Consider the following 25314-nt stretch of genomic DNA (forward strand, 5'->3'; position numbering starts at 1 on the left):
AATGCAATTAACCACCTGCGGTGGTGATGTGAAGAGGTGATCATTATCATGATCTCAGAAAGCAAGGAGGCAGATCATCACTCTTTCTTTTCTTGTAATGATTGGCAAGTTTTCTTCCAGAGCAACTACCAGCTCATATCCTCCAATTGTCCCAATTCAGCAGACATACCTGATCAATCCTCTGTCATCCTACTTTTTCAGCCACTGGTAAAATGACCCAGTTACTTTCAGCTCCTCTCACTTTCCCCCTTCAACTGCTGCAAACTGAGTTCAAAGTGCAATAGTAATTTGTACCCAGTTAACTCAGCAGAAGGGAGAGGAGAAGGCAGAATCTTGCCGTTCTCTGTGAACTCTGGCAAAGGCAAACTGCTGCAGCCTCTCCTACATTGTGAGTTCTTCCTCATTAATAACATTTTTTTCATTTTGACCTCCTCCAGATGTTTTAATTTGCAAAACATTATTGATTTTAGAGATAGTGGTCATATGTTTTTTTAAGCTAACCATTTGAATGTTTTAACCCTTTCAAAATATAGGAAAGCATTTACCCTAGCAAAATTTAATGTTTTACCCTCAGCTTTATTGGAAAGGAGATATAGTAATATCCTTTCTGATGCACGTGTATGCCCCTGTCAAGCTGGCACAGTGGAGACAATAGGACACACATTGTTATAGTGCCCTTTTTATAATGGTTATAGTCATACTTTTATTTATCCAATTCTTAGATGTTTTCCTGGAAGAACTGATGTGTTCTATGTATCCCATTTGCTGGCGGGCCAGTGTCCATTAGTAACAACTATAGCGGCTAGCTTTTGTGCAGCAGCAATGGTCTGTCGGTGTTTTCAAATTTTATAATGATTAATTTTTTTTTAAATTTAAGCTTTAAATTTTTGAGGAGCAAATTTTGTATTTTGATTCCCAGTTAATATTATTTAATATCATAATTTGATGTTATCTTTATCTGATTTGTTCTATCTGTATATCTAAGATTTATCTGTATGTCTGATCAGTTAATCGTTAATAAATAAATGCTAAACATTGTAACAGAATATTTGGGAAATGGTGGTTCACCAGCAATGAAGGTTTCCAAGTCTCAGGATACTGGTTGACATCTCAGGAAATTGTTGTTTGTATGTGTCGACACTACACTGTCACAGAAGTTTGATACCATTGTGGCTGCCATGGCTCCATCCTATGGAATCCTAGGATTTGTAGTCTGGCCTGTGGTACTTAGAATTCTCTCGCGCATGCCTCTGAACTACACTATTGGAGTTCTCTAGGCCAAACATTCCGAGTAGCTTACAAAACCAGAAACTCCAGGATTTCATAGGATGGAACTATAACATTTAAATTGGTATTAAAGTGCTTAAAACTGTGTACTGTTGGTATACCTTAGGCCTCTATTGGGAAGATAAATTTCTGGATGAAAACAGTTGTAAGAGGAGGAAATTCTGGTTTTGTATGAGAGGTGGTGTTAAAGTCTAGACACATAATGCATCCAATTCTTAGCTGGTTTTAGGGGTTTTATGGCACTACGCAAATGTAGAATTTGATTTCATTTTAATTGTCATGGTTACATGGTAGAGGATTATTTTGGATGCTGGGGCAGAAAACTCTCATTAAAACACAACTCCCAAGGATACTGTAAAATGCAGCCAAAGCAGTTTAAATGGAAGCATAGCAAGTTTATGTTTTCAACTAGGAAATGTTGGAAGGTGTGGTCAGGTGAACAGACCTTTCTGCCATAGATGGGGTCCCCAGGTTTTCATCAAATCTTTATTGTTGTTTCCTTCTTGGGAATTGCTTTCAGTTTATGGTGACCCAAAAGTGACCCTGTCATTGGGTTTTCTCAGCAAGATTTGCTGAGAGCAAGTTTGCTGTTGCTTTTTTCTAAGGCTGAGAGAGACTTGCCAAGGTCACTCAGTGAGTTTACATGTCTGAGTGGGAATTTGAAGCCTGGTTTCCCAGAGGTCTAGTGCAATGTTCAAACCACTATACAAGGCTAGCTCATCGCCATCCTAACCTAGTACAGATTATAATTTTTCCAGATGATTGATAGGGGCTGGGCAAGAAGATAAATGGCAGGAACTACAATGCAGATACAAAGTAATGGGAAGTAGCTGCACCCTCAATGAGTGCCAGGCAACATTTAAGGTTGTGGGGGTAGAGGAGAAATAGAGAAATCTATTCAATCAACATTGTTCTTATTTCCACACATGCAACCATTTCACTTTACCAATCTGAAAAATCCATCTTTGTTACCAAGACATATCAAGATCATGTCTTTAAGTTTAGCACAAGGAAATGGGGATGTGAAATTATCACAGTTCCGCCAATGCTATAGCTGTTCCATAACTGCAACAGAGGTCATTAGAATTTCAGCACATTCCCACAATTGAAAGTGTGGTGTGTTTTAACACATGCTGGTCTTTTTCAGATGGCTACTGAGATAAGAGAGGGCCATATTATTTTTTGGCAGTACCTTTGTATTACTGGTGTAGTTGGTAATTTGCAAACAAATGTTCCATCCTGATGCTTGCGATTCAAGTAAAAAAAACAACCATCAATAGCATGTAGAACAACTCCTGCTTTATTTAATATTTATTTATTCATTACAGTTTTTCTACCTTTCCTCTAAGGAGCTCAATGTGGCATGCATGACTTATCTCCTTCCCTCTCTATTCTTAAATTAACCCTGTGAGGTAAGTGAGGTCAGGAGAGAATTGGCTGACCCAGGTTTATGAAGTGAGTTTTATTGCTGAACAGGGACTTGAATTTGGATCTCCCAAATCCCAGTCCAGCACTCTAAATATTATACCAAATTGGCTTTCAAGTATCAGAATGTCATGTTATATCTTATTTTAGATGTTCACAACTGCGTAGTCTACAAATCCATCAAAACTGTAAACCTATCCCTCCGTATGTACTACAATTTTAAAGCAACTCAGAGCTTAGTCCTTCATAATAATACTGCAGTGTCTGTGTTAGCTTTTTACAAATGAACATGATACATTAGAATCTTGTCAATGCACTTGAAGCCAGCCAAGTGTGTTCTGATTATATCAGTTGATGCTAGCAAGTAGAGAAAGGTGCATAGCTTAGTCTGTTGGCTTTGATTGTGTGAAAGTGAATGTGGAGCCAGCAGCAAATTATTTTTCAATCCCCATATCTAATAATTCACAGTCTTCTGACAGTCTCAGAAGAGATCATTGCAGATTATAGAATATCATGCACTATAGAGAAATTTGGTGTGACCTGTTTTCCCCAGAAAATTGGTTTCCTGTACTGAAGAATGTTACAGTAGTAAGGAAGGTTTATGAAGATATTTCTGGCAATGAGAGTAAATTAAAATATTAGCACGAGTTCCTGAAGGGGAAAGTGAGCTGGTAATGAGGAGAATTGTTGCATCTGATTTACAGGGCCAAGGTGGTGGGTTTGTTTCAAGTTGGATGAATCAAATTCCACCTTTATAATCAGAACTTGTCTCTGGGGCTGGTGTGAGGAAATTCTCAGAAAACAAATCAGCAGATTGATTTGAAACTCGGTCGTTAAAAGAGGAACATTTTAGAATAGCCTATTTTGAAGAAGAAAAGCTAAGAAAGGGATTATTTATAGAAATTTAAAGAACTCAAGCAGTTTGAAAGGTGACATCTGTTTTTCTCGCCCTAGACTTTGCTGGGTTTAGGTGCATTAGCCAATTTATTCAATTTCTCTGTTTGTAAACTAGAGAGAAAGGTCTAATTATCCTAAGGCAGTGGTTCTCAACCTTCCTAATGCCACGACCCTTTAATATAGTTCCTCATGTTGTGGTGACCCCCAGCCATAAAATTATTTTCATTGCTATATGCAAATATGTTTTTCCGATGGTCTTAGGCGACACCTGTGAAAGGGTCGTTCAACCCCTAAAGGGGTCCCGACCCACAGGTTGGGAACCACTGCCCTAAGGGCACCCAATACCATTTGATCTTGAAAGTTAAGCAAGGTCAGCTCTGGTTAGTACTTGGATGAGAGACTGCCGACAAGTGCTGTAGGCTACATTTCAGAGGAAGAAACTGGCAAAACCACCTCTGTGAGTTCCTTGCTTAAGAAAACCCTATAAAATTCAGGGGTTTGCTATAAGTAGATGATCTGAAGGCACATATACATACCTGAGAAGAAGGTTCAGTATGTGCTTGACCAAATTGAATGAAGTTTATTGTTAAAAGCTAAAAGCCATCACAATATAAAACAGGTCCAATCAGTAAATACCAAAAACAGTATAAAAAGATCAAGTCACAAAAACCACAGATAAAGCAACATAGTAAATTTAATAAGAGATGCCCAACAATGAGATACAATAATACATCATTAAAATAGTAAAGACAGAAAACTAGAAAAGTTCTAATCATCATTCCCATCGAGAAAATTGATTCTATGTTGCTTGACCAAACAAACAGAATAAAATGATCAAAGTTTTTATTTAAAATATATTGATTTATTTGTTTGTTTATAGCATTTATATAATGCCTTTCAGTCCACCAGTGTCTCCAAGGTGACATACAAACAATAAAAACAAATGTTAAAATATGATTAAAATAAATGCTTAAGGTCTGTTTTTAAATCTGTTGTTTTAAAAAAGTTTAGTCATGTATTTTAACATTTGTTTAATAATAATAATAGATTTTATTTTTAACCCTCTTTTCCGCGATGATCAAAGCGGCTTACAGATTAAAATTCAACATAAAAATACATACATATCAATAAAAACAATGTAAAAAAATATCATATTAAAAACTATTACACAGCCAGCTTGGTTGAATTGATCCAAAAACATTGTGAAAATCATTACACAATAGGGAGAGAGGACATAATATCACATCTCATGGGGGGAAAGCTTGGTAAAAGAAAAAGGTCTTAAGGTTCTTTCTGAAAAGATCCAGGGAGGTGGTGGAACGGAGCTCGTCGGGAAGGTTGTTCCACATTTTTGGGGCCAAGATGGAAAAGGCCCTTTGCGAGGTCACCGCATATTGCGCAGTTGGGACCTTCAGCAGATTCTTCCCAGCTGACCTGAGTGTGCAAGGCGGATTATATGGGGAGAGGCGGTCCTCCAAGTACCCTGGGCCCAAACCATTTAGGGCTTTATAGGTAATTACCAACACCTTGTATTGGGCCCGGAAGCAAATAGGCAGCCAATGGAGATCTTTCAAGATAGGTGTTATATGGTCTGCCCTCGAACATCCAGCGACCAATCTCGCAGCCATGTTCTGCACTAATTGAAGTTTCTGGGTTTGGTACAAGGGTTGTCCCAGCGCATTACAGAAATCCAATCGAGAGGTTACCAGAGCGTGTACTACAGTTTCAAGGTCCCCCCGATCCAGGCAGGGTCGCAGCTGACGTATCAGCCGAAGCTGATAACAAGCGCTTCTGACCGTCGCATCCACCTGAGATGTCAGTTGGAGCGACGAGTCCAGAAGCACTCCCAAGCTGTGAACTGAGTCCTTCAGGGGGAGCGTGACACCATTCAGGACAGGTGGACAAATTTCACTACCCGGGCCTGGGGAACCTATCACCAGTACTTCCGTTTTCTCTGGATTCAGGCTGAGTTTGTTTTCCCTCATCCAGCTCATTACTGATTCCAAGCAGGCATTTAGAGGAGAGATGCCATCCCTAGTCATTGCATCAGTCGGGGACACAGAGAAGCAGATCTGGGTGTCATCAGCGTACTGATAACACCACACCTCGTGTCTCCGGATGATCTCTCCCAGTGGTTTCATGTAAATGTTAAATAGCATGGGGGACAAAATAGCTCCTTGAGGGACACCAGATGTAAGTTCCCTCTTATCGGAGCAAACGTCCCCCAGCTGCACCATCTGGAATCTGCCCGAGAGGTAGGAATGGAACCACTGGAGTGCAGTGCCCCCGATACCTAACTCCCTCAGGCGTTCCAGAAGGATACCATGGTCAATGGTATCGAAAGCCGCTGAGATGTCCAAAAGCACTAACAGGGACACGCTTCCCCTGTCCATGCCCAGACGGAGATCATCGACTAAGACAACCATGGCAGTCTCAACTCCATAGCCTGCCCAGAAGCCAGTTTGAAATGGGTCAAGAAAATCTGTTTCATCCAAGATCGCTTGGAGTTGGAAGGCAACTGCTCTCTCGATCACCTTTCCCAAAAAGGCAGCAGAGACACAGGCTGATAGTTGTTATGTATCAGGGGGTCTAAGGAGGGCTTTTTTAGCAGAGGTTTAACAACTGCTAATTTCAGGCTAGATGGAAACTGCCCCTCGCTAAAAGAGGTATTAATTATGCGGTGCAACATAGATGTTACTGCAGTTCCCCCCTGAGCTGCCAACCATGAGGGGCAGGGATCGAGAGAGCATGTAGTCTTCCAAACGCTTCCAAGAATCTTGTCCACTTCCTCGGTACTCACAAACTCAAAGTGATCCAGTTTAACAGAGTCCACGGATGCTCTGGACACCTCTCTTATAGGTTCTGAAGAAATCCTGGCATTGAGATCAGCCCTTATCCAAGAGATTTTATCCGCGAAGAAGTTGTTAAATTTGTAGCAGCAGGCAAACACCAGATAGTTAAAATAACCCAAGCAATTTCAAGGACCAAAAGTCATATGAAACAGCATTCATTGACTCAATTACCTGCCAGAAATTCATAAGGGATGGAGCCAGCCTGACTTCTCTTGGGAAGGAACTCCACAGTGGGGATACAGCTAGAGAGAAAGATCTGTACCCACAGACCAGCCCTTGCAGGATGCACAAGGGCCTGTGCTGATAATCTCTTTTAGCTATCCTAGCTCCAAGCCATTTTTATGTGGGTAAAAACCAGCAATGTGGTTTTCAGCCCATTTTATCCACAAAATGGGAGCGAGCAGCTTCTCTGAAGCCAGAGAGCTGAACTCCACTACCACAAAATCCACTGCTGCCTTAAAAAGCGATCAGCAGTCGATTTCAAATTTCAAAAATAAAATTATATATATATATACATATGTAAAGTATGCCCATGTTGACTACAGACCATACATTTTTGTATTGGACCAGACCATCATAAAGTGTGATCTGCCCTAAAAAGAAGGTGTTGCGGTTTCCATACACCTTTTTTTTTTTTTTTTTACATATATGGAATTAATTATTTGGTTGCAACTTGTGATGGTGATGGGAAGAATCATTGCTTTTTTATCTGTAAATAAGGTCCATGGAAATGGAATGTCTTTTTAAAAGGTGGATCATGCTTCTAAGAGGCTTCCTGGAGGTGGGTTCCACTTTTCAAATAAGGAGCATGGTCCCCACGTATCTCATTTGCATGGGAGAAACACTTTTGCCACTACTGTACTATCAATATTTGATGCTATGGCAATGGTGGGGGCAGTGGGAACTGCAAAAACACAGCAGGGAGTATGTGTTCTCCACACCTGATATAGGAGGTCATCAAGTTGTATAATTTTGTATAGCTGTTACTGGATGCCAGCAGGGTACTTGTGAAATAGGATAGTATACTTCAGTGGTATAATTTCTGTGTCCATTTTGGACAAGAGAAGAATTGGAAACTGAGGTCAATCATGATGGTATTTTGAAACCACTTTTAACTGTCATGGTCTATCCTGTGAAGTCTTGGGATTTGCAGTTCTCTGCCAGAAAGCTCTAATGGTATCATTCAGGGAAATACACTAGATAGTTATAAGTCCCTCAAAAAACTACAAATCCAAGGATTCCATAGGATGGAGTCATGGCATCCTATCCATGGCATCAAATGGCTATAATTCTGCAGTGTTGGTACACCATCTGTCACTGACAATCATCCAGCTCCAAGGTTGTGGTGAATCTAGAACTAGTCACAATGTTCAGTACCAACACTGTACATATACTGCCAAATTGCACGTCAGTTAATAGCCTTTAACAGCTGCTGTTTCCCAGCATTTTAGAGCACAAGTGATTATGGAAATCTTATAGCAACATGTTAAAGTTAACTGAATAAATGTATAAAGGGTTCTATAGAATTGTGAGAAATTTTTCAGAAGTGGCCTCTTGATGGTCTGGATCTTCCTTGCCTCACCTTCATCTAGTAAGATATCAGACAGCATAGATTTGTGATGAAGACATGCAAAAGTACAGTGCAGATCTGGTGAGACTTCATGCGGTTACCCATTGCTTTTATACTTTCACAGTGGGTCACCAAGTATAGTGGTTGTAAGGAACTGAACATTCCTCACAAAAAGATTTCAGAAGGAGAGACTAGACAGTACATGAAGGTGTTGAACTAAAATGTATTGAATTCTATTGTTGCCTGTTCTGAGCTCCTCCTGAAATACTTTCCACCCAGGAAAAAAAAAGCAGAATGTCTGTCTGTAGATATGTTTAAGAGACTCCTTTAAATCAAGATTCAGCTCCCACCTTGATTTGTCCAGACCCTTTCCCAAGGGTCTACACAACCAGAACTTTCAGGCATTTCTGATTTCATTTGCTGGATGAGGAAGGACAAGCCCAGGGCAGAGAAATAGCCCACAAATCCTCAAAGGTCGCCCATTCCTACCTTACAGGTTAAGAGTGCAATCCTTACTGGCCAAGGAACAGCTGAATCATTGCTGGATGAAAGCCCTCTCAGTTTAAAGGTGCTGGGAATTTCAAAGGGCAACCCTTGCCCTGATTTAACTTTCTGCCGCCATTGTGGCTGTGTCCCTGGTCTGAGGGATATTTGGATCTGGTGTAATTTGGCTCCTTCCTCACATTACCTTCTCCACCTCTTTTTCAAGCTCTTCAACTGTCAGGCCTTAGCCAGTAGACCAGATCTGCCATCAGATTGCTTTATCAGAACATCTTTGAAATCAGCTTGCAGAAAAGAGTTCTGCAGGCAGAAGAGTATTTCTGCAGAAAATAACAACTTTTCAAAAACAAACAAAAACCTTGTGCCTAACCCTAACCCCTTTACAGCAGGTGTGTCTTTAAATCAGTATTGCACTTCCTATTAACATAACATAGGAAGAAAGATCTGTAGAGTTTTGAAGTTGTAGGGCTTAAAAAGATAAAAGAATAGGAAGTACTGTACTGGGAAGAAGATAAGTTAGCTAATAATATATTGTGTTATTACTGTGAAATTATGCAGCTTGATCTAATGAATGTTAGTGTCATCATTTTTATGAGGTTTATTTATTGATCTCAATTTTGTACATATGGTTTTAATTATTGAAAGGTCTTTTGGTGTTGATTTGTCTGCATTTGTTTAGTAATATTCAAATTTACATCTAGTTACAGCATTTCATTATTTAAATTAAAACACAAAAAAGATATATTATTTCCAGTAACTGTTGTCATGAAGGAGTTATTCTGCTCTTATTTTTTATATAAGGTTTATAGATATGTGACAGACTGATTGTTATCATTTACATTTCATGCTCCAACTGTTCACAACTTTTTCCCTCTGTGCATGTGGCCATCTGCTCATCCACCAATTCAGTGTAGGTTTTGGGATATAACATTTAACACAAGAGAAATAGCAACAGAGGATGCATCTGAAGAAGTAGACTACATCTACTAAAACTCATGCTGCTACGTCTTTCCCACAGTTAGTCTCAAAGGTGCTATAAAATCCTGTTGCATACTGATATTCTAGTCGAGCACAGCTGTGTTTTTGAATAGCTACAGTTTAGTTACAACAGGGCATAGGGTTGGGAGGGGGGTTATTTCAAAGGCAAACATGGCTTTTGAAGAGAGATTTGGTATCACTGAGTGGCATCATTCAAATATTCTGAAAAGCAGTTCCAGGAGAAGGGGGCAGCAAGGGAACAGGATGCTATTGTACAGATGGACAGATTACTTTATATGCTGTCATTTTAGCATGACCAGTTTCAATGTTGGTCTGAGAACATTTTCAAAAACTCTACAATTGCTTGCAACTTTTCTTAATATATGTATTTTGGTGCCTAACTTTCCCCAGTGTACACAGTTTTGTTTGCATTGGTATGAACTGGAAACAGCATCACTAAATTAAGAGTGTGTGCAGTCCAATAAAAATCCAGTCCCTCTGCATATAAGTCTGGGAAGTGTGACTAAGTCCATGAACTTAAAAATGCAGAACAAATGAAATTTTTCTGTATTCCTGTTGTTAACTATTGCCAAGTCAATTTTGACTTATGGCAACCCTATGAATGAGAGACCTCTAAGTCACCCTATTACCAACAGCTCTGCTCAGGTGTTGCAGACTCTGGGCCATGGCTTTGTTGATTGAGTCTATCCATCTGCAATAGCAAAAGCAGCTTCTTTTATATACACCACTTCATACAACGTTCAGCTGTCTCTAAGCAGTTTACAACTGTAAGCTAATTGCTCCCAACAAGCTCGGTACTCATTTTAGCAACCTTGGAAGGATGCTAGGTTGAGTCGACCCTGAGCCTCTTGGCTGGGATTGAACTCACAACCTTGTGGTTTGTGAGTGAGTGACTGCAATACTTACATTTAACCACTGGGCCACCAGGGCTCCTGTGGACATCATCTTTTCCTACTGCCTTCCACCTTGCAAAGAATTATTGTCTTTCCTAGTGAGTCATCTCTTCCCATTATATGTCCAAAGTATGATAGTCTCAGTCATTCTGGTTTCTAGGGAAAGTTCAAGTTTGATTTGCTCTGGGACCCATTTATTTGTCTTTTTAGCAGTATCCACAGAACTCTTCTCCAGCACCTGCATTCCTGCTTTACCATATTGTAATGTAACAAGAAGAAATACAAAATTGATTCAAGTATACCAGTGTACATGCGTCTGTCTCTCTGCTGGTGTGCCTACTTACCAACAAAATAAAGGCGGGGTACAGACCGCCGCTTTGCGGCGGTCTGCCGCCGCCGCCAGTAGGTCCGCGGGGGAGCCGGAGCCTTCAGACGGCCCGACTCCCGCGCGGACCGAAAAAGAAGCTCCAAAATGGAGCTTCTTTTACCGTCGCGTTTGCGACGTAGCGAGGCGCCAGGGGCGCGCTCGCTACGTCACAAGCGGCGCGACGCGTACGGACGCTCAGCGTCCGATACGCAAAGATGGCGGCGCCCATGTGGAAGGGGCGCCGCCATCTTGTACGTATAGGATACGTACTAGGGTTAGGGGGGTGCGGAAGCACCGCCCCTTCCTAACCCTAGTACGTATTCTATACGTACTAAATGGCGGTATGTATCCCGCCAAAGACATTTAATTTCTGTGATGAAAACAGCTGTAGCCCAAGAAGGCTTATGCCATGATAGAAATATTAGTCTTTAAGGTATCAACACATTATTTTGCTGTTTTGAGCATCTTCAAGGAGCTTATGCAAGGGCAAAAATCCAGATTCTTTCATGCTGTCAGATTCAGGATATTTTTCTCTTGATAGCAGAATGCAAGAGGCAGTGCACTTAAAAGTTTTATTCTGGTATATTTTAAGCCAGAGCCTCTTTGTCTAAAGCTGCTAAAAATTTAAAGATAAGAGAGTAACAGGAACGTAGCAAAGATGCAATTTTTTTTCTTTGTGCAGTTCCCTTGTGTCTTTTTACCTAGGACATGTAAAAGAGTAAAAGGATGCTCCTGGATACCCTACATGTTGCTAAAGCAGAGAGAAGCATCCATACAGGCATAGCAGAGTAAAAGGCAGGAGCAGTTTTCTGAATTTTACAGCCAAAACTCTGTCCCAAGAAAGTCTATCCTCTCATGCTTAGTCATATCTGAATGTTGCTATATGATGATACACAAGTAGTGTAGTGGATTCACTGCCCACAGGGCCAAAGGCCTGGAACTTTTTGATTAGCAAGGATACTGACATCTTCTGTCATTCCCCTTAGACTCCACTATTCTCTCTGAATTTAGCTGTCATCTCCAGAGTAAATAGAAGGGAAAGTTTTGCGCCCAGCAAACCCACAAAGTATTTGCAGGTGGTTTTACAAAAGATCTTTTCCTGATAGAGATAAAAACTGCTACAAATTGTTTTTGGTCAAGACCTGCACTTTTGGATTCTACAAAGGCAGTAGTTGCTATCTTGACTATCTTGATGAGGGTTTATATTTCAAAATGTACCTCTGTAACACTAGTATTCCGATAACTGAATATTTGGTAGAAAAATAACACTGGACAGAAAAAGCAGAGTTCCAGCACTGATCCAGAGACAGTACATGTCACATACTGGACTGGAGCGCAGTTTTGATGCAGCTTCTGGCCTCTTAAGATGCGTGTATCATTTAAACAGCATATCTCCAAAGTGACCTGAAGCAGCTTTATTTTGGCCTGTCTATTCGGGCCCAAAGTCACCTAGAGATATTCAGTAGATAAGACTCACTTCATATGGGCTGATACACCGAGACAGTCAGTTGACAGTGCTGGAATTTTACACTGGTTTTGTGCTTTCTTCAACATCCATATACAAAAGGAAGATTTACACACCAAGGTAGACCTGAATACTTTTTCTTTTCTTTCAGATTTTTCGGCGAGCTGACAAGAATGGTGAGTGACCATGATTTCCTCAATCCTCTTTCTTTCACTGTTATGATTTTAAAATGTAGTCCCATGGCAACTGGTAGAACTTATGTCAGCTGGCTGGTGAATTCATTCCAGGTTTTACTGAGAACATTAAAAAGATATCTATTCCTAGACAACTCCTTTAGCAGGCATGGTGCTCACCAGCCTCAACTGATGAAGCTTTTTCCCTCTTCTCAAACACTAGGAATAGGCAACACATACTTTCTAATGGTGTTTGTTGTTGTTGTATGTCTTCAAGTCACTTCCAACTTATGGTGAACGTAAGTCATGGGGTTTTCTTGGCAGAGAGGTTTGCCATTGCCTCTCCTAATGGAGTACTCAGGACATTAAAAAGGCAGAAATTGGTCTGTTGCTACCAGAGAGCATCAAGGATTAATTCACATTTGAACCTGGATTTCATCAAAACTATAACTACTACAGCACTCACTATTTCCAAAGGTTTCTCTGTAACAATAAGGGCAAGATACTTTGCCATAAAATAAAAGGCAAGGTTCCTAGGCTTCAGTGTCCTTCACCAGATGACCAGACCTGAGGCTTCATACATATGTAGGATGCATCCAGTTTTATTTAGCCTCGCTGACTCAGTCTGTAGCCCATGGTTTCATTTTAATCTCCAAATGATAACTTCATGCCTACATCCATCAAAGTCTATCACTATGGTAATTGTTATCTATCATTTCCTATATCCATAACAATATGTAGCATGTGCTGTGCCTATCTTAAGCAAGCCTGTAAGTCAATGTCTCCTTCTGAATGAGTCAGTTCCTCTTATTACTACTAATCCATCATTGCCTATCTGCTCTGACCTTTACATCCCTTGAAGCTACTGCCTTCACACTTCTATCATTCCCAAGAAACTGGTCCGAATTTTATAATGACACTTTCAGTTTTACTGTGTACTCTTGACCTTCATTCTTTCCATTTGGAGTTGATTTTTTTTTTTGGGGGGGGGGGTGTTTACATTTTAAGTGTATTTTGCAATTTTTTCCTTCTCTGTTCCACAGTGCTGGTCATTTTATCCCCAATTTACAGATGACAAACTGAAGTTGTTCTGTATTGACTCACCCAGATTTTGCATGCATCTGCACTGCAAAATTAATGCAGTTTGACACTGCTTTAACTGCCATAGCGGAATTCTACTGAATTCTGGGATTTGTAGTTTTGTGAAATATTTAGCTTGCCTGGTCAGAGAGATCTGGTGCCACAACAAATTACAAAACTTTGCAGAATTAAAAAAATATATATTATTCAGCAAAATCAAACATAACCCAGAATTCCATAGCATGGAGCCATGACAGTTAAAGGGGTGTCAAATGGCACTAATTCTGCACTGTGCCAGCAGTATTGTCTAACTCTGTTTTCATACATCTATCCTTTGGGCAGCTTTATTTAATTCAAATAAAATTACATGCTAAGGACAGAGTGCTCAGATACTAGTTAACTTCCATTGGCAAGGTACAACCAAGAAAGAGATACTATGGATCTACTGATGCTTTGTATTCATAGAAGTCATTGATTGCTTGCACAGACCTTTGATGACATTTCTTCATACCTGCATATGATCCTATTGCTGGAAGAGTCTGTTCATGTTTGGAATAACAAAGCAGTTGCTTTATTTGAGCATCCCACTCTGGTGTGGGAACCAGCATGATGGTTTGAGTGTTGGACTAATACTCCAGGAGGCCACGATCTAAATCACTGCTCTGCCATGAAAACCCATCTGAGTGACCTTGGGCAAGTATACTCTCTCAGGCTCGGAGTAAGTCAATGGCACATCTACTCTGAATAAATCTTGCCACAAAACCACTGTAATAGGATCATTACAAGTGAGTTGACTTGAAGGCACATAACAACACAAATCTTGTCCATGTATTTCAGTTCCAACTGTCTATATTGGTCACTCAAAATGAGTGACCAATATAGATGGAGAGTTAGTTTCATTTCATCATGGCATTTTACCAATGTTAAATATGCATTGCCCTATTTTTTCTTCAATGTTTCAAGCTTAGAAAAGCTAATGTTTGGACTCCAGTTCCCCTAACCACCATGGTCACTGGTCAGAGTTATAGTCCAAAAAATAACTTTTCCCAGCTCTTTTTTAAAAAGTCTACATGAAAATTCATGTATGTGCATATTTCCCAGCACATGTATCTCAGTTAATGAAGCAGATGTGTTCCTCATCATTAGTCCTTTAACAGAAAAGAAGGTATCAGAGGCAGAAATAACATGGAAAGAATAGAGAAGGTTGCTACACCACAAAAATGAAGGGCATTTCAACATGTTTCAGCAAAATTTTTCTTCAAAATTAACAATATGCACATGTGAAATAAGACAACCAGGTCAAGTAAGCCTCGGATAATTAAACAAAAACATTTAGAACCTTCTAGAGACCGCTTGAAAGTTTCTTCTAAAATTTATCCAGGAATTACTATTTCTTTCACCAGCCTCCATTCTTCTTATGATGTCCATTTTGATGGTCAAACCAACAGATCCATGTGTTTTTTTTTAGCATACTGCAGGGAGTTGGTGAGGCAGTCTTATCTACTCCCTCTTTTCTTTCTATTTTGATGTTCACACATTCTCAGGAAGGAACTGCTCCTTACCTTGCCTGTTATAGGCAGGCACACATTGCTGCAGCAGAATTTGCTACAGCAGTATCCTACTTTTTTCCAGCTCAAGCATTATTTATTGTATTGTTTGCTGGAGAAATAGTATTGCAACCTGACACCAAAAGTCTGTTATCTCCTCCTTCAACATCCTCCCAATGCCACTGCTCCTAAGAAACTTCCAGCCAGACAGAAGATGAGGAAGAGGAAGGGGGCACTGGGCAAGCATAAACAGTCTTCATAAAAGGAATAAAAGTCTTCACTGTCAGTGGCTTTGTTAACTGACATATGCCTGTACCCCTTTTTAAAAAGATGATTTTTAAAAAGATGATTTCCCTAATATTATCGTTTTGTGTATTTTCTCCTAATATACTCATTTTGTCTGCACTTTCTCATTTATAAATATTTTGATCTATGAATTGCATTGCAGCATTGAGAAAATGTAAAATATCACCATGTAATTGTGTTGCTATGCACATGTGGAGATTGCAGAAATGTGAATTTTGTAAGATCACATTAAACATTGCCAGTAAACTTGCAAGTGTCCCTGCCTGTGCTACAGCTGCTCACAGAAGTGGCCATCATGTCATGGACAAACAGTACAACATGAGAGGCAGGGGTTCATTTATCTTCTCTGCAAAAACCATTTCTAGTGGCAAAATACATCTCTGAACGTGGCTATGCTGGCTGGGGTCTTTGGCAGTAGTCCTTTTAAGCTCTGATATATCTTTACCATTGCTTTGGTTTTTCACTGATGAATTACTGCCTCACATGTTTGTACTGTAATATTCTCCTAGTACAGAGCAAGCTGAATTAGGGAGTATGGCATACCAGGGACCATATTGCTCTATAAATATTCCTTTTCCTTCATTTAAACATAGATGATGGGAAGTTGTCATTTGAAGAATTTAAAAACTGTTGTGCTGATGGCATCCTCAGCTCTGAAGAACTATGGGAGTTGTTCAGTGGCATTGACAGACGTCATTCAGGGTAAGTGAACATCTTCTACAAAAAAAGAAATTGCAGGCTTAGAAGTTGATGGTGAGTGGAGTGTAGGAGGCAAAGGACAACATACATAATCCCCCAGTAAAGCTGGCCACGACATTGCTAGATTACAGCTGTAGAGTCTTCACTCGGCATGTAGCAGATCCAAGTATTTGATGATGTGGTGGGTCCAGGCATGGGACAACCTGTCTGCTTGCTTACTGGCCTGTGATAATCTCTAGTCAGACTCTCTTAAGTCAGAAACCACTTGAAGGCTCACAACAATAACAAATCATTGACTTGGCTACTGAGGAGGAAAAATGAGGTATGACAAGAAGTGGGATTCCCCATGAGCATAACCTGCTGTGTGTTTCCAGAGAGAGTGACAGCTCCATCCAGAAGTGAGCCATAGGTCTCATCTAAGCTGGGCATATTTCTGCACGCCTCTATCTTCACAGGGTGGTGAATTTATACTTCAGTGAGATGATAGTCTAGTTTGTCTATGAGCCACATTAGGCTGCCTTATGTGGGTAATGGAGCACCAGAGTGCTTGAAGATGAAACTTGGTAAGCCAGGGAATTAAAGCTGTTTTAAAAATAGTCCAGGCTCTGATCATAATTAAGATAGCATGTTAACTTCACAGCAGTATGCCTGAATTGTATGGATCAAAATCTTCTTTGCTATTTTTGTCCAAGGGCAGATTAAAATAACATGTAAATTCTCTATGAAATACACAAAGAAGATATTTTTGGTTTTAAGCAGACAAGGTCTGTCCTCTACAGCATGACTTAAGCTAAATGAAGGAGTTTCACTATAAAAGACATAGTCTTTCTCTTTTGTAGGCTCAGCTTGACTGGTTTGCTTATTTTGAATGAATGGAATTGGCTTCCAAAAGAAGACAGCCTGAAAACATAGACAGTCTTGAAGCACTTTGTCATAATTTATAACGCTTAACTTTCAGCATAATTTCCTTGTGTTATTTAGTTGTGATTCTTACAACAGTCCTCTATGGCAAAGTTTCAGTATCTTGTCTGCAGCAAATAGGCAAATGGAAAATTCATGAAGAGTTGGCCTGAGTGAATTCATGGCAAAGGAGGGATTCAGTTCAAAACTACAAGGTTACACCAGCACCATTACACTTTTTGTTCCAATATCCTACAATGGCTACCCCACAGTCATCCCCTTCCCCTTCTCCTTTTGTGTCGTGTCTTTTTAGATTGTAAGCCTTAGGGCAGGGAACCGTCCAATTAAAAAGATTGTATGTACAGCACTGTGTAAATTTACAGCGCTTTATAAATAAAGGTTAATAATAATAATAATAATAACAACAACAACAACAACAATAATAATTAAGGGATAAAATAAATATATCTGATCTGTCAGGCAGTTGAACAAAATTAACTACAGCTCCTGTCCTGTCTGTGGTTTAAAATTCATTTTAGGGGACTGTTGCATACTCTCATGCTTATTTTTGCCTGTCTCCTATTCCTTTTCCATTTTTCTGCACCACACAATCCCTTTCTTTCCTCCTGTAAAAATGTTTCTTTTTCCTCTGCTGTTTCTAGCATTAAAGAAATATCTTGAAGAACTCATAAAACAGATTTTTAAGGTCTTAACATTGGGATAACATTCATTCCTTGGTTGCTTTTCAAGCACCTGAAAATCAGTTTAAGGAATAGATCTGCAAGCAGCTTATTGGCAGATGCTTTGCAGGCAACTATACCACAATGTATCTCACAGAGAAAAGCATATAGCAGTTATGGCACATGATAGCTAGAATGTTATTTCTTACAGAGAAATTTTCCATGTGATCTGCAGAATTAAACTAGTTGAATACATCAGGCTGATCACAGGAGCTAAAAGGCATGCAAACCTGAACGTACACGTTCACTAAGATGTAGCAGAAACAGAAACCTACTCAATTTAGGTTGCATAGATTATACAGTAATATGTAATCAGAATAATAAATAGGACATTCAGTTCTTATTCATCTTCTCAGAAATTTGCAGTTCCTGGTGCATGTTTTTTAGCTGCTATGATTAGTCCATAAATGTAACTTGGTCCTTATTGAACTTTATTGTGCCACAGGCTAAACTAATGAAATTAGACATTTGGTAGGTTTTGGCAACTGATTTCTTGAAAAGTGGGAAGTGTATTTGGATGCCAAAAACCAATTTATGTGTATGTTGTGCCATACTTTGATTTTGCACCTGAAATATTGCATTGGACAATTGAAAGCTACTGCTTTCATGGCTGCCCTCCCCATTCTTAGAAGCTTACCGCACTGGGCTTCAGGGCCATTCTGAGAACGGCCCGGCAGGAAACGGAACGAGTGGGGTACGGATTTTACCGCACACTCCAGTCCCTCAATCGTTCTGTTCCCCCTCTCTTCCGTTCCCATTCCGTTCCAGAGGGAATGCTTTTTGAGAACTGTTCTGAACAGTTCTCAAAAATTGCTCCCTCTGAAACGGATTGAGAACAGAAGAGAGGGGGAACGGAACGAATGAGGGACTGGTGTGTGTGGTAAAATCTGTCCCCCACTCGTTCCGCACTCGTTCCTGCTCCTTCCATTCCGTTCTCAGAACGGACCAAGAGGAATAGTGCGGTAAGCTTAGTCTTCTTCTGAATTCTTGACTGAAGTCTCTGTTCTGATCAGTATTTGATCCAAGGTATAAGAAATCTTTAACTGTTTCAATTTCCTTGTTATCATGGTTTAATTTATGTAATCCTCTGTGGTTAGTGGTTTTTTTTTTTGGGGGGGGGTTGTTGTGTTCACTAGTAAGTTTCCCTTTTCACTTTCTGCTTTAGCTTTCCTTAGTAATATAGTGGGCCTTTGCCATTCCGCCCCCCCCCCCAGGTAAGGCAAAAAAACACGTATGCTTGAGCCCCATTGGATATAATGGAGCTCGTGCTTGTGCTCGTGCCGCAGCCATGTGCGCCATTCTCTCATTAGCCGCACACCTTCAGCATAAGCTGAAAGACGCCTATAGCAAACCTGAGTATGGTGCAGGCTCACTGTAATTCCAGGTCTATTATGTTTTCCACTAGTATTATGATGTCATCTGCACATCTTAGATTGTTGATGCTCCTTCCTTTTATATTCACGCCTCTTCTGAGTCTAACCCTGTTTTTCATGTTATATTTTCTGCATACAAGTTAACCAAATAGGGTGATAGAATGCAGCTTTGTCTGACCCCCCTCCTTTCAATTGGAAACCATTCTATTTCTCCATATTCTGTTCTAACTGTAGCCTCTTAATCTAAGTTCAGATTTCTCATCAGGACTATCAAATATAGTGGTACTCCTGTTTATTTAAGAGCATTACCATAGCTTTTCATGATCTATGCAATCAAAGGCTTTGGTACAGTTTATAAAGATCACACTGATTTTCTTCTGGAATACTCCAGAACTGCACTTCATTAACCATTGTATATTCGCAATGTGGTCCCCAATGCCTCTTCCTTTTCTGAACCTCACTTGCACCTCTGGGATTACTCTCTCCATATATGATTGGAGTCTATGCTGCAGAATTTTGAGCATGATTTTGGGAAGTTAATGCTATGGTCCTCAAGTTGCTGCAGTCTTTTGTGTTCCTTTGTTTGTGCAAGAGGATGTACAGTATATTGATCTTTTTCTATAACATTCTTTTATATACCATAGTTAAAGTGAACAAAACAGAACAATCTTTGAACCAGAAACACAGTTATCAAAAAAGGTTCTCTGTTTTAAAGAGAAAGTTCAAGATCAAGCTTCATCCCCTAACCAACCAACATTAATTTCTTTTTCTCCTTTTAAGAGACGTTTGCAACCACAAATCCAAATGAGAGATAGGAAGAGATAGAAAAAATGAAGACAAAAGGGGATGGCATGAGTATTGTGTATCGTGTCTGCTTTTTGGATGTTCTCAACTTCTATAACCCTAATTTTCCACAAGCCTTTCCCTGCAGTTTTATTGGGTCACTCCAGAATTTTCTCATTAAAAGTTTATGTCAGTTATGTCAATGAAAAAAATCATCTGCCAGGACTGCCAGGATCAAAGATTTAAACAAAAGATTCCCAGTTGGCATCTATATTTTATTCTCAAGGACAGAGTGGTCTCAAAGACTAGTCTGGGTTCATCACAGCTGTAAAATTCCCTCATGTGAATTCCTGAATCAGAGTCTTGTACATTAAGATGGTCAACCTTTAGACCTCAGATAGCTTTTCCTTGCTTCTGGTACTCCAGAACATATAATGAACATAGTCACACTCATGTTCTTCTGATAGGCTTCCCATAGGCAAACAGAAAATTGGACTAAAGAGGATTTTAGTCTGATCCAGCATTTTTTGTTCATATTCTCTTGTTGCTGTTGTTTTTAAAAAAATCAAGTCAGCACCTCCTTGCCTTTTGTTGGTTACCTAATAATTGATGTAGTTTAGCTAACAAAAGATCTACCAGGCAAAACTTAGCTAGATCAACTTTAACTTTCTCTTGTCTAATCCCTGGCCTGACAACAAAACAATTGTATGTGAAAGAGAAGAGGAGGTTAGACACTTTCCTATAACTGATACTGTTGTTAAAAATATTTATTAATGATACTTTGTGGTTTTCAAATATGCTTTATGAATGACATTGTTTAAGCAGTTATATCGTTTATCATTATAAGTCAGTGACAAAAATATAATTAAAATAGATTAAATATGTTTTGGCTTCACAGGTTTCTTTCAGCATGCTTCACCCCACTGTAATTTTCCTATCTCTTTGGATTTTGAGAACCAGCATGGTATAGTGGTTTGATCATTGGACTATGACTGCAGACTAGGGTTTGAATTCCTGCTTGGACATAGATGTCCATTGGGTGACCCTGAGCTAATCACACTCTCTCAGGTCTCACAGGAAAGCAAACGCAACTCCCCACTGAACAAATGTTTCTCCCCATTAAAAAAACATGATAGGGTCATCATAGGTTGGAAATGACTTGAAAGCATACAACAACTATGAACCCTTCATCTCTTTCAATAGGGAGGGACATTTATAGCCCTCAGTCTCCATCCTCTACCAATAAAGCATAACCAGCTTCCACTTCACAATTTTTGTTGGCTCCATTGCTGTAAAGGCCTTCCTCCCCACCCTTTATTAATTCTCATGGGCAAGATAGATATAAGTCCTTCCAAGCTCACAAACCACAAGGTTGTGAGTTTAATCCCAGCCAGGGGCTCCTAGGCTTCCTGTGATGAGAAGAATGCTGGCTGATGTGCTATTGATCAGTCACCCAGCAATAGGAAGATACTGGAGACTCAGAGACAGGCGGGGTGGGGGGGGAGACTAGGGTAACACAGGTTACCAAAGCCTAGGAGCTGATAGCCTCCCCCAGTTTGGCAGAAGCAGCAGACGACGACGACGACAACAGTGTGATATTCCCTGACTAAGGTTACCAGATTGAAAACTAGAGAGGGCATCTGAAACTTCAGTGGTTGCATAGAAGAAGGAATTTCAACAGGTGCTGCTTTTCATGTAACTAAGCAAAAAGCAAGACCTGCTTAAATTATCTCTTCTACACAACCATTAAAGGTATAGGTGATCTCTCCCATTTTCACTCTGGCAGCTCTATCCCCACCACACCCACACACTCTGCAATACCTGATTTTCCAGAGGGAAAAATGAGATCAGTTTAAAAACAAAAAACAGGAATGCCTTTCTTAAAACATATCCAAATCTCTAAAAAAAATACCAATTGTCTGACTCAACAATTGCCTGAGTAGCGAACAAAGAAAGATGTACACTGGCTTTTTTTAACCTCTGTATTGTTGTGTTCTATGGTGTTTCCCACCCCAGAAACTGCCATTAGTAGCAGGCGGAACAGCAGTAACAGAGTTATGTGGAGATTGGTCCTAAAGCTGCTCTCTGCAGGAAAAGCAATGCTGCTGTCACTCATATACATCTCCAGTGTGTTCTGATAGGAAGGTGATATATGGGAGTGCTGACAATAACAATAACAATAACAACAACAACAACAACAATAATAATAATAATAAAGCCCTTTCCATCAAATGGTGGGACATCAAACATATACAGTCAGAGACAAAGACAAAACATAACAGTATAACCTTTTGTTTTGAGGACAGAGAGGTATTCAGATTCAGCATCAAAGAATCTTGACTTCTATATAATAACAGCAATCACTTATACATCTTGCATGTGGTTGCAGAAAGGATGTCAGCCACTAGACCTAAGAAGATGAATTCTCTTGACCACATGAAATCGCTGTGTTCCAGACACATTGGGGATTATTAACCTATTGACATTAACTGATTTTGGAATACAAATGGCTATCATTATAGCATGTATAAGCAGCTTCCTTTAAGCTTGGTATATGATATTAAGTTGTGTGTACGGATCTAGATGCTTGCAGTTTGAGCTGTGAATGAAAATTCTCATGCTTTCAGTTAGGATCTATAACTTTTCCATTCTGTTCAATAAGAACTAGAAGTGGGACCTGTCATTTCCTTTCACAACATTGTATCAGGAAGGCTCAGCCTTCAATTTGAGAATATATAGATATCTGCAACAAACATGTAGTCATCTATCTCATTATGCCAACGGGCATAAATTCTCCTGGGTTTCTTAGAAGCAGGTATTTTGCCAGTCCCAAGTGGTGATGCCGAGTATCACTGGGGCCTTCTGCATTCAAATCATGTACTCTGGCTACAGCCCTTCCCTACTGCTTAAGTGATCAGGTTGGGAACTTGTGATATAATCAAAGCTGGGCTCTTGCTTGATTAAGGAAATCTCAGTCAATTAATAGTATGAGCTGTCAGGAAAAAATGATTTGTCATCAGTTTCATGCAGAAATTTTCATATTGGGGAAGGAAAGAATTTGTTTCAAAATGGAATGAAGCAGAATAATTTTTCTTTAGATGATGTAGGCATATGTTGTAGCAAGCAACATAGCAAAGGGAGATAAACTTTGCAGTCTTCCAGATATTGTTAGACTGCAACTCCCAGTATTTCTCATCACTAGATATACTGACTGAGGCTGTTCAAAAGTGCATTCCAACATTTGGAAGACTATATAATTCCCACCCATGACCTGTACTCTGGTTTTCATAGGATGGAATGTCCCTTTTAAAACAGATTCCATCTGCATTTTAGAGGACCTTATATTGATAATTAATATTGCATTGATCACTGGTGCTGCCTCTGTTCAGTTTTTTTAAAAACTTGCTTCAGTTAGACTTTTGTCACCTTTTAAAACTCAACTTGATTTTTAAAATATATCATTTTAGAGTTCTTTAGGGGGAATTGAGTCCCAATTAAGCTTTAAAGTGGGGGGGGGGGGGAATCATATAGATAGTACAAATAAAAACAAATAAAAATAAAAATTGAAATTAGGGGCACCTTAGACTGTCAGAATATTTTAATGAATTGATTATAGCACTTATAGCACTATGATTGCACTTTAACTGCCATGCCAACATTTTATGGGTTCCTGTTGTTAACAATTTAGGGGGGGGGAGCACTTAAGCAGTCTCTGCCAGAGAACTCCAGTGCCTCACTAAGCTACACATCCCAGGACTGCCTGGGATCCAACAGTAGAAAAGTAGAACCATAGTGCCATAAATAGTATAGAGTGAAAGGGCACTTGCTGATTCATTGACCAGATGGTGAAATCATAAATAGCTGAGCTCTCGTTGGCTCATTGGGAAAACCTCATAAAATATACATCCTTGCTGAACCCAGTTCAGATTAAGCTGTAAAAGGATTTCCAATGTTGAAAGATATAATACTTTCCAACATGCACCAGGTATAGACAAGCCTTCATTCATGATAAACTGGTATGCAGTAGGGTAGCCTTCCCCATCCTGGTGCCTGGCAGCTGTATTTCATTACAATTCCCATGTTGAATAGCTTGCTGTCTGAGGTTGATGTGAGTGATGGTCAAACACAGCTGGAAGGTAGCAAGCTGGGGAAAGCTATGTCATGGTGTGATCTCTTCTCACACATTTCAGTTTAAAAGGACAGCCACTGAATTCTTTTTTTTCCCCCTCCCATCACTACAGTTACATGATCTTGTTTTAGATAGTATAGGTAACGGCAGTTGTTTGAGGTGGACAATCTTCTGTCCCCAGAGCCTTCTGGGGCTCACACAGATAGCCACAAATGTAAAAAGTAAATGAAAATAAAATGTGGGATAAAAATAGATACTCAGTGGGCAACATAGAATACATGAATTTGGAGCAGGGGTGGTGGTGGTGAGACTGGAAGGCAAGCAGAAAGGAAATGGAATGTAACATCTTGGAAGATGCTGGAATTGGTGTCTAGGACTAAGATTCACAGTGTTCAGCATGACAGCACTTTGTTGCAGTCCCATCGGTAATCTCACTTGGAAGTGCTTCTAGATGGACCACACCTAGAGACTGTATGCTACTGACCAAAAAACCTTGCACCACTATCCTGTCTTCTTTCCTTGTATGTGTGTCCAGAAAATCAAGCTCCTACATGTACACATAGCTCTGCATGCACAGTTCTTCATCCTCCCCTCCTCACCTGCCAGCTGTCAAGCCCCAGGAGATGCTCTGCTGTCACTTACCAGTGGAGAAGGGTGGGAGGTGGTTCAGACCACAGAGAAGCAGCTGGTCTTGCTTCATTTGGGGAGGGGGAAGAAATGAGTGCACAGAAATGAAGTGAACTTATCTTTTTCTTCCTCTGAAGACGTTGAAGCAGTTGGATCTTGATGATTTGAAACACCTACCCATCCCTTCTACTAGTAAATGACAGCAGTCACGGTCCTTTCTGGAGGTTGACAGAAGATGAGGGGTTTTTTTTTTGGGGGGGGGGGGAATGGAACACAAGAGCAAGTGAATAGCCCTTTGTTCCCCATCTGAAATGGGACTTGCATGCACATAAATTACTGGTCTGTATTAAGAATGGAAGAATACTAGTCTGTGTTAAGAATAACAATGAAAGAAATGGAGGGAAAATAATGGACAGGTAAATATGGAAGAGACCACGAGACTCCATTGTCTGGACACACACACACACACACACACACACACACACAACCTTCTTAAAACTCCATGTCTGTGGCAGCCTCATCTGAAATCATGTTAGGATATCCTTTTCTCAAAGAAAGAAAAGACTGTGTCCTTGAAGGAAGAGAATGACAGAGGAACTGGTAGGAAGCAAAATGATGGGGTAGGACTGTACGAGTCTGTCACAATAGAGATCTAAATTTAGTTAAAATAACAGTACCTAGGAATACTCTTTTATAAATGA

General features: G+C 39.9%; 1 protein-coding gene across 1 annotated transcript in view; it reads left to right on the plus strand.

Annotated features, from left to right (window-relative positions):
* The window catches only part of NECAB3 (N-terminal EF-hand calcium binding protein 3), a 147513-nt gene that overhangs the window by 64483 nt on the left and 57716 nt on the right, over nt 1–25314 (plus strand). Inside the window, exons 2-3 of the mRNA XM_089514092.1 lie at nt 12408–12432; nt 15956–16064. Of these exons, the coding sequence (XP_089370218.1) occupies nt 12408–12432; nt 15956–16064 (134 nt within the window). The remainder of the gene's footprint in view (nt 1–12407; nt 12433–15955; nt 16065–25314) is intronic.

Source organism: Sceloporus occidentalis, unplaced genomic scaffold, assembly GCF_023333645.1.
Source record: "Sceloporus occidentalis isolate IW3139 unplaced genomic scaffold, rSceOcc1.0.p SCAF_3, whole genome shotgun sequence".
Lineage (NCBI taxonomy): Eukaryota > Metazoa > Chordata > Lepidosauria > Squamata > Phrynosomatidae > Sceloporus > Sceloporus occidentalis.